Source organism: Brassica napus, chromosome A1 (genome assembly GCF_020379485.1).
Source record: "Brassica napus cultivar Da-Ae chromosome A1, Da-Ae, whole genome shotgun sequence".
Taxonomy (NCBI): Eukaryota; Viridiplantae; Streptophyta; class Magnoliopsida; order Brassicales; family Brassicaceae; genus Brassica; species Brassica napus.
Window position 1 is genome coordinate 21,711,486 of NC_063434.1, and position 13,583 is coordinate 21,725,068.

Genomic DNA, 13,583 nt, shown 5'->3' on the forward strand with positions numbered 1-13,583 from the left:
TCTAAAAACTTTAGATCGGGAAAGAGGAAAAGTTTGTCCTAATCAAAAGCTCCAATCTTTTGAAGAGTCAAAGACTCTGGAAGAGACAGAGAGTCAGATGCTCGAAAGGGAGGATTTTAGAAAGAGAAAACTTCTCTCTAAAACTTTTTTTAGTTTCTCGCCACTAATTTATATACAAAGTTCCAATTTTTATAATAGGAAATATGGCCCACGTATATAATAGTCTGGTAAAAGTTGGATGCTATTGAAGATTTCATGATTAATTCTAACTAGATTTTGATCCGCGCATCCGCGCAGATTTTGAATTTTATTTTTGTATTTTAAAACTATTTAATGATATTCTTAAACATATAGTTTATTTACATTTACATGATTTTATGTTCCTACAAACTTTGCCGGAAAGAAGATAGTCCGATTCAAACCCCCTCTACAAATGTATAAAATCAAAATTGTATTAAATTGGACTAAGAATATATTTATCAGTTACTTTTTATTTATTTATTTCTAAATTTGAAAACATATTAGAATTTTTAATATTTAAAAATTGCTTTATATGAAATGATATTAATAAAAAAATTATTTATTGAAAGTTGTATCCTCTAAATATTTATATTTGACTAAACTAATTTAGATAATACTATATTTACTATAGATTATTTGTTTGTAATTATTGAATGTATCTATCTTAGTAAAAACTTCTTTGACTATAGATTATTTGTTTGTAATTATTGAATTTATCTATCTTAGTAAAATTTTCTTTCTAATAAGTCTTCTTAACATAGAGTGGCTTTTGTAAACTTTTTTTCTTTTCTCTTGCTTTGTTTTATACCATCTCAATTCAAAACTTTTATTTAGTTGTTAAACGAAATGATTTTAGAACTCAAATGTAGAGTACTTTTATATTGATTTTTTTTGTTTAAGCAGTTCATATAAAGTTTTTTAATATATTTATTTGAATAGAAATTATATTAAAATCTGAAATTCAGTAAACAATTTTGTAATTTTTTACATAGCAATGTAACATATTTCCCTATTATTTCAATATATACATCATAATATGAAATTTTATAAGTTTTACTAATCACTTTTGTACATGTAATGTATGAGTTAAATAAATGGGCCATAGATGCAAACATTTAAACAAAGGGTCCAACCTAAGCCCAATTTTAATTAACAAACAGATTAGTCCGGGAAAAAAAAGCTTGCAAACAAACCTAATCTTTTTTTTTCTTCTGAGTATGCTTCCTTTTTGTCGTTGAAGCAAATGGGAATTTTCATTTTTCCCGTTCATCTCTTTACCACGGTGCTGCTTTTTATCCGAGATCAAATCATGGAGCGATTTTTTATGAGGAAAGCGAGGATTCAATCTCTTTGTCTCTGCTAACCTTAAAATACTTAAGTGATTCAAAGTTAGTCTACATATATTTCCCTTTCGGTTATGAGATCTGGTTACTTAGATGTATTGATTTTTGTTTGTTTCATATTTATATATATATTAACTATGAGAGATCGTTGTAGATTGGAGACTAATATGTAGCTTGAAACATGCAACCAGTAATGAAAGCAGAGGATGATGAATCAGTGAGGATGAATGGAATTGTGTGTTCAAGATGGATCGTCTCAAATAATATACCATTCGTAATGAAACAAAAACTCGAAATTTTGAATCCAGTGAATCAGAATTGAGGATCTCTAAGGTTTTCCATGTCCTCACAGTTGGGAACTTTCATATTTGTGTGTTTGTCTAATATCTCTGTAAATACAAATAAATGTGCAGATTTAATCACCTTGCAGAGATCAACGGAGCAAAGGATGAATCTTTCTATTAGGCAGATGATACAAAAAGATAAAGTTCCCAAATTTTATTATGGTCTGTACGCATATGAGGTAACAAATACACTGTCATGTATTATTCTTCTTTCTCAATTCATTGTGTATGGTGGTTTGTAAATAATATATATGTGTTATTTGATTTGCATGATTTCAAACTTTTGGAGAACGAAGACCAGACTCCGATTCCAAGTTTAGACAACACATTTGTCGACCACACTTCAGATTACAAAACACAGTTAGTAAATTCCATTATTTATTTTAGCTATTAGGTGAATGAAGTATCAATTGGCTTTTTCATTAGATGAAAGCAACTTAGCAGTATCTAGGATTTCGATCAAGTTATTTTGTTGGTTTAACTATATCTGGTAGCTTTTAACTTGATTGATTGAAGAATATATTTGTTAATGTGAATGATTGTGTAAAAAATAGTAGAAAAATTTAACACTTAATTGTTTGAAAATAGCAGAATAAATAGAGTATGTCCTGTCTAAAACTCTAGATAATGCATACTTATTTGAATCAAGTGTTTCATAATTAGATGAAATATAGGTTGACAACAACGCCAAATCTCTTCCTCAACCATCACATGAAACCAATTATGCTGAAGTCTGAAACCTGCATTCAAAAACAGAATCAATTTATAATTTATATAGAAAAATAAACGTGTATACTGTGAGTCTATCATTCCAAGACATATCAATGTAACAAAACCATCAGGAAAATATAAAAAACCAAAGCCAAAGTCATAAAACAATAAATTAAAAATCACAGCAAAAAACTCTTTATTAGGTGGCCAAATCATCACTAATCAGTCTTTGTCTTCTCCTTCTTTATGATCTTTGTGCATAACCTCTTTGAAGTAGATGTCATGTCCATTTTATCACAGTCATCTTCCTTATGCTTGTTACTTGGAGTTGAAAAATCTTCGGATGAGTTCTCATTGATACCATCTATCCCAAGAAACTAAAAACATATGAAAAACACATTATGTTAATTTGAACATAAATATTAACATAAGCCGCATGCTTCATAAAGTAGTACAATATGATAACATAGGGAGGGTTCTATCACTTACATCTCCACCAGATAGAGTTGACGACATTGTCTCAATTAATGAAACTGGTTCTGAGATTGATTCGATTCTCTGAATATAATCTCCAGACCATACCTCAGAGACATTAAAAGTGTCAGATCCGTTTGTTACATTGTCACTGGTTATGGCTAAATCAAAACAAAAAGATTTACCAGTCAAGTCTTGAACATGCATAGGATGTATTTTTGGGTCTTCATCTGTTACACATAAAAGCAAATTTAGCTGGTTAATACATTCAACTATTAGCCAATATATTAAAATGTAAAAGTAAAATTACCTCATCAAATGAACCATCCCAGAGTTCAACAGCCTTGCTACCAATAATTGTTGTAGCTACAGTGTCGAGAAGCGTTAATTTGCATGTCTCAGTGTTATCTTTCACATACCAATGAGAAATTTGGGTCCCAGCTTTCCATTGAAAATCTCCTCCAAAACTGGTGCTTTGTTTCCAAGAATGAATCAGTTTGAGAGTTAGACGCCATTCCTCTCGGTAAGGTTTGAGATCTTTAATAAGACGCATTTTTTTTTCATTTGACATGTCTGCCGTAAGAGGTGGATAGGAAGTCTATAATTGTAGTGTCAATATATATTTGATTGGTTAGAGGGAGTCGATTTTTGGGGGATTTATCTTTTTAATTAGTTGGGCTATAGGAGATAAGAATGATAAATTTACGCCCAAAAACTTTAATTTCAGTCGATGGACTTAAAAAATACAGGTATGTATTGGCTAAATCTCTTTTTAACACTACAATCCAAGATTCCAAACAATCCTCTTTTAACATAGATATCAAAGTTTCCAAACAAACCCATTTTGTACTTGAGTTTTAATAAGATAGATGGAAAATTTCATTAAACTATCAGAGCTTGGACTTCGATTGGTGACCACTTTTTATGAAAAAAATATTGATGAATTTGTTATTCCTCAAAATTGATACCAATCAAGGTGATTTTTTTGTCAAATTGAAATTGATTGTTTGTGGTTTTTGCTTTAGTTTTTGGTTTTTGTTTTTGCAAAAACCATTTTTCATCCAATCAAGTTTTAGTTTTTAGTTTTTGTTTTTGTAGAAACCATTTGATTTGCCAATCAAGATTTCTAATAAATAGATTCCCTAAAATTTAGGGAAACTAGTTTTTGAAAAGTTTAACCAATTTGTGAAGAAAAACCAAAAACCAACTTTTGTGAGTTTTTAAAAGGAAAAACGAATTTTGATTTTTTTTGGGTAGAAACTACAACATTTAATTAATTAACAATTAATAAATAATATTTTCATAAAGATAAATAATCATACAATTTTTGGAACATTAGCTTTAATTTAAACAATAATGTGATATAATTTATTTGTGTTTAATATCTGTAAAATAAATTTATATAGTCACATTATAAATAACTAAAATTATAAAAACATAATATGTTTTAGTAATACAATATATTGTATTAGTCATGAAAAATAAAAATAGCCATTCAATTTTAAGAAAATATAAATAATTTATATGAGAAATTTTATAATTAGTTTCAAAATTTTAAGTATTTTTATTTTTATATAATTTATAATATTTAAGAAAAACTATTTCTATTTATATAAGAAAAATTTCTAAGTAGTTTCAAACTTTTAAATATTTTTATTTTTTGCAATTTATATAAATTTTATGATAAATATTTTATTATAATATATTTTTTTATAAAACTATAATAATTAAAATATGTTATTGTATTTTATTTTAAAATAATTATCACAAGATTTTGATAATTTTAATTGTAAATATAAATATTTATTTCTATTTTGTTGTATTATTTCAAAGTAACGCATTAATTAATTTTTGAAAAACAAAAAAAAATACTGCAAAACCAAAAACCAAAAACCAAAAACCAAAATCTAAATCTAGAAACCAAAAACCAAAAGCTGGAAAACAAAAACCAAAATCTAAAAACTAAAAACTAAAATCTAAAAACCGAAAACTAAAACTAAAAACTACTGAAACAATCATCACCTATATATAGACCCAACCACATTCCTCTATGTTCCTCATAAATAGATGAATTAGTGAAGAAGTATTTTCCTCTTCTAAAATTGATAAGTAACGTTTGTTCTTCAATGTTGAATTTTTTTTTTTTTCAATTCAATTCTTTGAATGAAAGTTTTTCAATTTTTTCCTGTACATGTTGTTAATTTTATTTAATTAACTCTTCAATATTCAATTTCTTTACTATGGAGCTTAATACTTTAACTAATTATTAATTTTTATCTATTTTTTGTACATTAATTTTTAAATTATATTTATTTTATTATTCAAACAATTTTTTATCTTAATAATTTTTTTAAAAAAATTTAATAATGAGAATATTTGAGAACTACTTTTGTTTTTTTTTTTATAATAATTCCCCAAGTTTTATAGATTTCGACATCAACAAGTTAACAACAATGAAAATTTGGTCTCAGAGAGTTTAAAAAAACTATGGACCCCATGCGCATGTTTCTTAGGAATGGTCCAAGACAGGCACTGGCAAGCCCTTAACAAGATTAACATACTTTTCTCTGGATGTCGTCTCGTCTGCATCACCCGGCAGGATAAGAAACTTTGCGGTTCGCCCCCTATGGCAGGCAAGTGTATCTATGAACTCTGGAAGGAATATAATAATAATCTTTTCCACAATGGTGTTTAATCAGAAACAAAATTACTGCTCTTCACAAAGCGGGCAAAAAGTGGGAATTAATCAGAGAGGGTTGGGTTTTGGTCCTCGGTTTAACTATTTACCATTAGACTTTTGTTTTTTTTTCACTATGTATACCTTTCGCCACTAGATGGCCATCCCCCTATTTCTCTGCTCCGGTGTTTTGTCACTTCTCCTTAGTTTTCTTTGTATTTTCTTTACTTTTTCTGCATTGTAATCTTTATCTTCTAATAGAAAAGTCTTTTACAAAAATACATGGTTTGATAAATCAAATGCTTTGTAGTTCTATATGACAAACCTTGATGAAAAACAATGACAAACCTTGATGGTTACACCGAAGGTCGTTATCAGGCAAGAATTTGCACCGAAAGAGACCGTGGAACCAGAGACGTTAAGGTTCTTTGATGTGGGATATTCAACGTCAAAGGTCTTTTATTTCGGATATTCAAAGAACTTCTTTCCTTTTTCGTTTTATTTGTTTCCTTTGTAAGACAAAACTAGGTGTGTTTCGGGCATAATTCTTACGAATATTTATTAGTTTATGTTATATTAAAAAGCCAATATGATAATTTTTATTTATGTTTCCAAAAAGATTAAATCAAACATTATTTAAAGTTTTTATTAATATTTAATCTTTTGACTTTTACAATAAAAATATTATTTCATGATAACAACACAATATATGAGGATTATCTTATTTTTACAAATTCTAATATTATTAATATAAAATTTGTTATAAATTAAATTATATATTATATATAAAATTTATTAAGGATTCCAAAAACTTAGTTCGCAAATAATAGTATAGATAGATAGACATACAGAAATCAATAAAATTAATAAACAAATCCACATAAAAAAAGGAAGAGTATTTGCCGTTAAGAAAAAGAAAATTTAAAGGAAACATACTTTCTTGCAAAGGTGAATACCTCTAAACCCTAATAGAGCCCTAGTAGCTTTCTTCTTCCTTGGGAGAGAAGACAATGATGATATCCGATCTTCCCCACCATCTATTAGAAGAAATACTCTCTAGGGTTCCGGCGACAACTCTGAAACGGTTGCAACCCACTTGCAAACAATGGAATGCTTTACTCAAAGACCAAATATTCACCGAGAAGCACCACCGTAAAGCTCCAAAGCAGCCTCTACTTCTCATGCTGAAGGAGTTTAGGGTTTGTCCAGTGAGCGTTGAGATCAATCTCAGCGTCACTGCTCCATCTATAGAGTTTAAGGATCCCTTTGACATAAAGGGTTCCCCCTCTAGTTCACAACAAGTCAACATAGTCGAAGTCATTCACTGCGAAGGTTTGTTATTATGCATTACCGAATACAATAAGCTCGTTGTTTGGAATCCGTTTTTAGGGGAAACTAAATGGATCCAAGCAAGTAGTCATTACAAGAAAAAATCTAGTTTTGCTCTAGGATACAAAAACAACAAATCTTGCCGTGACTACAAAATCTTGAGGTATTGGCAGAGTTGCAAGAGCGAAGACCAAGTTGTTGAGTTTGAAATATATGAACTTAGCTCTGATTCATGGAGGTTTCTTGATGGAATCTCTCTGGACTACTATATACATGCAAGTGGATGGGTATCTTTGCAAGGGAATACTTATTGGGTTGGTTCAGAGAGAAAAGACAAGGATTCTTCTATATTCTTACTCAGTTTTGATTTCACAACAGAGAGATTTAGACGTTTAAATCTTCCTCCAGTTCTACCAACTATGAAGCTATCTCTTTTTAGAGAAGAACAAATCTCAGGGTTACATATGAACTATTTTCCATTAAAGATGGATCTGTGGGTGACCACTAACTTTGGTACTGAAGCTGCCGCCTTGTCGTGGAGCAAGTCCTTTACAGTGGATTTACACGTTCTTGAAGAACGTTACCCGATGTTCACGACTTTTTTACTCGACGAGGACAAGATTCACAAGAAAGTGGTCGTGTGTCCGGGACTAGTTGGTCGGGACACAAAGAACGTGGTCTACATTATTGGAGAGGACAATGAATATCACACAGAAATCCCTTATGTAAGATCTACACAGAAACCATGGTGGCCACGTATATTTAATTATGTCCCAAGTTTGGTTCAAATCCAGCAATGAACGCAGCAGACACGAAAGAGAAGAATGAAACAAGAAAATGTGATGCTGGTTAAAACGAAACGAGATTTCATATTACCAGAAGAAAAAAAGACACAGTAGTCACACTGAGACTCTGTCAGTGTTAACTTATTTTCCTCGTTTTATCGAAACAATGTCACACTTGATACAGAAACATATCTTTTCTTTCATTATTATTGCATGTGGTAGCAAAACAGACAGAGAACTGTAGACCTAAGCATCTTTTGATAAAAGAACATTACTTCTTTACACGATTTGTCTTTTTTACCATTCACTATACATGATGCATGTTAGATTCCAAGAAGGAAGCAACGCTAAGCGAAAACTATGGAAGAGATCAAAAGTCTGAGAAGCTAAGAAGCATTCAAATGAATGATAAAATTACTGGCATGAACCATTGTTTCAATACCTCCCATGGAGATAAGTAAAATCGCCAGCTCATCTTTCCCCCACTGTCTCAGTCCGTTGCTCAGACTCTGCAACACTTCTGCATCGATCTCTATCACCCAACATGGCAAACAGCGGACCATTAGACTCACCAAACCGGTATTATAAGCCCGCCACGTTGCTGTCTCGCATCCCACTGATATTTTCCCATCCAAGGCACTCGCTAGGAACTCCAAGTAGCTTCCCATGATTCCTTGGCGGCGTTTTGATGCAGCTGATCTCGAGTCCACGCCCCAAGCGAATGCTCCATATAGGACCACAAAGTAAGCAAGGGCATGCCCTCTTAGCTCTGCCACTAGCTCTGATGGTCCTTGTTCTTGGTCTGACTTGTCAACGATAGAAACCAGGACGGGATGGTTTCTTTGATGAGTAGGGGCCCGTTTGTTTCTCCATTTGGATGGACCATCTAGATGAAGATGAGAGTTTTGTTTGTTTAGGCACTAAAAGTGCAATTCATTCAAATGGATCATCCGGATGACTTTTGGAAATTTAGGCTTAATTTTAAAGTCCATTCAGCTGAACCAATTTGGATCATTTGAATGGAGATGGTTCATTCAAAATGGTATAATATCTATTATGCCCCTAATGTAATTTACAAATTACAAACCTAAACATAATATCATTTTTCTCACAAACGAAAACTAACAAAACTACAAACACTTTTTCCCGTGCTAAAAACTAATTTTTCACGCCAAAACCCCAAAACGCATTTTCCCGCTAAAATTGCAAAAAATGTTTTCCCGTCAAAATTGCAAAAACATGTTTTCCCGCAAAAACCGAAAAACATTTTTTCATGCACAAATCACAAAAAAAAATGTTTTCACGCCAACACCCCAAAATACATTTTTTCGCCAAAACACAAAAAACATGTTTTCTCGCAAAAAGTGTTTTCCCGCCAAAATTGCAAAAACGTATTTTCCCGCCAAAACCAAAAAAACGTGTTTTCCCGCCAAAACCAAAAAACGTGTTCTCGCCAAAACCGAAAATTTGTATTTTCCCGCCAAAACCGAAAAATCTCGTTTTCCCGCGAAAACCGTAAAAATGTGTTCCCGCCAAAACCGTGTTTTCCCGCTAAAACTGCAAAAACGCGTTTTCCGCCAAAACCGCAAAAACGTGTTTTCCCGCTAAAAACTAAAAACGCGTTTTCTCGCCAAAACCGCATAAACGTGTTTTCCTGCCAAAACTGTGTTTTTCCGCCAAAACCGCAAAACCGCGTTTTCTCGCCAAAACCGCAAAAGCATGTTTTTCCGCCAAAATTGCAAAAATGCGTTTTCCCGCCGAAAACATGTTTTCCGGCCAAAACCACAAAAACGCGTTTTCCCGCCAAAACCGCAAAAATGCGTTTTCCCGCCAAAATCGCAAAAACGTGGTTCACTCCAAAACCGCAAAAACATTTTTTCTCGCCAAAAACGCGTTTTCCGGACAAAAACGCAAAAACATGTTTTCTCGCCAAAACCGAAAATTTGTATTTTCCCGCCAAAACCGAAAAATCTCGTTTTTCAGTCAGAACCGAAAAATCTTGTTTTCCGCCAAAACAGAAAAAATGTGTTTTTTCGCTAAAACCAAAAAATCTTGTTTTCCCGTCCAAACCGTAAAAAAGAAAACTCGTTAGTTTTGAAATAATTCTAATGTAAATATATTAAACTAAATAATTAAATGTAATATAGTTAAAATTAATATCAAATATATGGTTAAGTCAACACAAGGGTATTTTGGTAATTTGTTTACTAAACTCATTTGAATGGAAGTGAAAATAAAGAAACAAACATAAGATTCATTTAGATGATTCATCTAGATGGGCTATATGGATGGACAAACAAACAATCACAAAAATCTGAATGGATCATTTGAATAGATCATACAAATGAATCATTTGAATGGAGATGACAAATGGTGAAACAAACGGGCCCTAGGTGGACCACACCTAAGCCTCCGGTTAGCCATACCAATGAGGCACTAAGGGAGGCAGCAAGCTTGACTTGAGTCATTGCGGTTGCTAGTGAGCTTTGGCCGTATCTTGATCCGTCTTCGCTGTCTTCAGCCTTTCCAGATTCTCCTTAGAGAGCCTGTTCTGTGCTATATCCTCCACGGAATGTATCAGGAGAGAGAAAATCTCTTCCGTTACAGAGACGGTGTCTCTGAGAGCACGATACATTCGGAAATAGAGAATCCCCGGTGCTACAGGAGAGATCCCGCCATGGCCAAGAAGAGCTTCAACACCACCGTCGTTTGCATTTAACCCGAGAGTGGCACTGTAGCAGTTTCTGAGGAGCTGAACCACAGCGTCTGGGTTGTGAAGAAAGACGGTGCAAGATGCAGAGAAAACAAGAAAGTCAAACCAACGTTTCGCCTTTTGGGTCCATAAGGAAGCTACAATGGGGATGCAAAGCCAAGGGCAGCCTGCAGCCAAGCACTCGAGTGCTGTGCCGGCCAGGTTGAGAAAACGCTCTGAAGCTTTGTCGACTTTGTAAGTAATGGCTAGACTTACAAAAGCGGCTAGAGGTAAAGGAAGTATTAATAACAGAATCGAAGAAGATGAAGATGAAGATTCAAGCTCGTACTTCAGAGAGTAAAGTCGAAGAAACGATGAAAAGAAAGTTTGTTATTCATCTTAATTAAAATGTACATGAACCTTCTGTTTATATATAAGAGCGGTTAAGCAAAAGGAAACTTAACCAAGAATAACCAAAGTAAACCGGAGACTATACTAATACCCCCCTCTCAAGTCTTTAGTAGCTGAGCATCAGGTAGATAAAGACTTGATAATGACATCCGATGAAGAAGTGAGTTAAAAGGACCAGGATGTAGAGGTTTAGTAAGTATATCTGCCAGCTGATTCCCTGTTGACACATGAAACATCAAAAGCTTACCAGCTTTCACTTGATCCCGAACAGTGTGACAATCGATCTCTATGTGTTTAGTGCGCTCATGAAAGACAGGGTTATTAGCTATGTGAATCGCAGACTTATTGTCACAGTAGAGCTTAGCAGGACCAGTTACCGTAACCAAGAGATCCCGCAGCAACTGTTGTATCCAAATCAGTTCACATGTTGCCAAAGCAAGACTCCGATACTCTGCCTCAGTACTGCTACGACTCACAACTGCTTGCTTCTTAGACTTCCAAGACAACAAGGAAGAACCCAAGTAGACACAAAATCCTGTGATTGAGCGACGAGTTTCCTTGCACGTAGCCCAATCCGCATCAGCAAATGCATTCAAACATAACTCCGCATTTGCTGAAAACATAAATCCCTGCCCCGGATTGTTCTTCAAATATCGAAGAATTTTGTGAGCTGCTTGGAAATGTACATCAGTAGGAGAAGACAAGAATTGACTTAACTGATGTACTGCAAAAGTAATATCAGGTCTTGTAATCGTGAGATACAAGAGACGACCAATCAGTTCTCGATAAGCTGTAGGATTCTCCAAAGGTATTGAACTCGGTTTACAACCTAGTAAACCTGAATCCTCCAACAAGTTCAAAGTGTACTTCCTCTGACACACTGAAATGCCTGTTGATGATCTTGCAATTTCAAGACCAAGAAAGAACCGCGCTTGACCGAGATCCTTGATTTTAAACTCAGACCGAAGAAGAGCTTGGAGATCAGCCACTGCAGCAGTATTATTACTTGCTATCATTATATCATCAACGTATACCAGAACTGCAACAAACGAATCTCCAGAACGCTTGATGAATAGAGTGTTATCTGCAGGTGACTGAATATAATTGTCTCCCAACAAAACTGAAGAGAAACGTTTATACCATTGCCGAGATGCTTGCTTCAAACCATAAATGGATTTGCGAAGACGACATACCGGATTAGGAGGAAGAATGACACCAGTAGGAGGAGTATATCCTTGTGGTAAACGCATATATATCTCTTCATCAAGCTCTCCATGCAAAAACGCATTAGATACATCCATCTGATTCAAACTCCACCCTTTAATAGCAGCCAAAGCAAGCAACAACTTCACACTTGTCAGCTTCGCCACAGGAGAGAATGTATCTATATAGTCAATTCCTTCTTGTTGAGTAAAACCTTGAGCTACCAATCTTCCTTTATGTCGCTCAACCGTCCCATCAGCATTATATTTGATGGTAAAGACCCATCTACACCCAATCGCAGTCTTACCATCTGGAAGAGAAACAACATCCCATGTTCTGTTTTGCTCCATAGCATCAAGTTCCACATTCGCAGCCTTTTTCCACTTATCAGAAGACATTGCCTGTTTGAAAGTTTTGGGTTCTGTTTCTAAAGAATAAGCATGAACAGAAGACTGGAAAACAGGATTAAAACGAACATAAGAGATCACAGAAGAAAGTGGATATGGTGTTTTAAAAGAAGATGGAAAAGAAGGAGAGGAAATAGAAGAAAAAGGAACAAGAAAACAATGATGTTCATTAACAGAGGATGTAGAACGAGGTAAACGACAAGAAGAAGAAGGAATGGTAGAAACCAAAGAACAATGATACTGAGATAAGTAAGTTGGAGCTCTAGTCGTTCGTTTAGGCCTAGAGACATCAGACAAATGAATACCAGTATCAGTAGTAGTATGTGTACTATCAGTGTTCGAAACAGTGTCATGAGTGTGTGTACGTGTCTCAGAAGAAACAGAACGAGACAAATCATCACTCACAGGCTGGGAACTTTCACCATTAGAAGAAATAGGAGTGGATTCAACAAAATGCAAAGGCACAGGCAAAGGTAATATCGTATTAGGAAACATATCAACAGATTTAGAAAGCAATTCAGAAGTTTTAAATGGAAATACCTTTTCTTTGAAAATGACATTGCGTGAGACAATGATTGAATGTGACTCCAAATCCAACACTTTATAGCCTTTAACCCCAGAAGGATACCCCAAGAAGACACACGGAATTGCACGAGGACTAAACTTAGTCCTATCCTTAGTATTTGTGGACGCAAAACACAAACACCCAAAACTTCTAAGTAAATGATAGTCCGGAGCTTTGCCTAATAACTTCTCAAAAGGAGACTTGTTATCTAACAAAGGAGATGGCATCTTATTAATCAAAAAGACAGCAGTCCTTATACAATCACTCCAATAAACCATGGGAACATTAGATTGAAACAATAAGGCTCTAGCTACGTTTAACAAATGCTGATGTTTCCGTTCAACCACTGAATTTTGCTGTGGGGTATAAGCACAAGAGAAATAGTGAAACATACCTAATTCTTTGATAAGATCAGTAAAAGCCAACTCAGGTGCATTATCAGAACGTATAGCCTTGACTTTAGATTTGTATTGTGTTGAAATATACTTGAGAAACAATGGAAATATGGTTGAAACTTCTCCTTTATTCTTTAACATGTAAATCCATGTGACCCTTGTACAATCATCTACTAAAGTAAGAAAATATCTATAACCTTCAACAGACTCAATACTAAAAGGACCC

At 33.9% G+C, this 13,583-nt stretch overlaps 1 protein-coding gene across 1 annotated transcript; it reads left to right on the forward strand.

Annotated features, from left to right (window-relative positions):
* The first annotated feature begins 6,382 nt into the window (after positions 1-6,382).
* On the forward strand, positions 6,383-8,957 carry LOC106369367 (putative F-box/kelch-repeat protein At3g22730). The gene has a single exon (XM_013809531.3). The coding sequence runs from the start codon at positions 6,581-6,583 to the stop codon at positions 7,697-7,699; it is 1,119 nt and encodes a 372-aa protein (XP_013664985.1). The 5' UTR covers positions 6,383-6,580; the 3' UTR covers positions 7,700-8,957.
* The last annotated feature ends 4,626 nt before the right edge of the window (positions 8,958-13,583 follow it).

Bases quoted from the DNA above. Each gene is read 5' to 3' on its own strand.
- LOC106369367 (XM_013809531.3), top strand. From the start codon at position 6,581: ATGATGATATCCGATCTTCCCCACCATCTATTAGAAGAAATACTCTCT.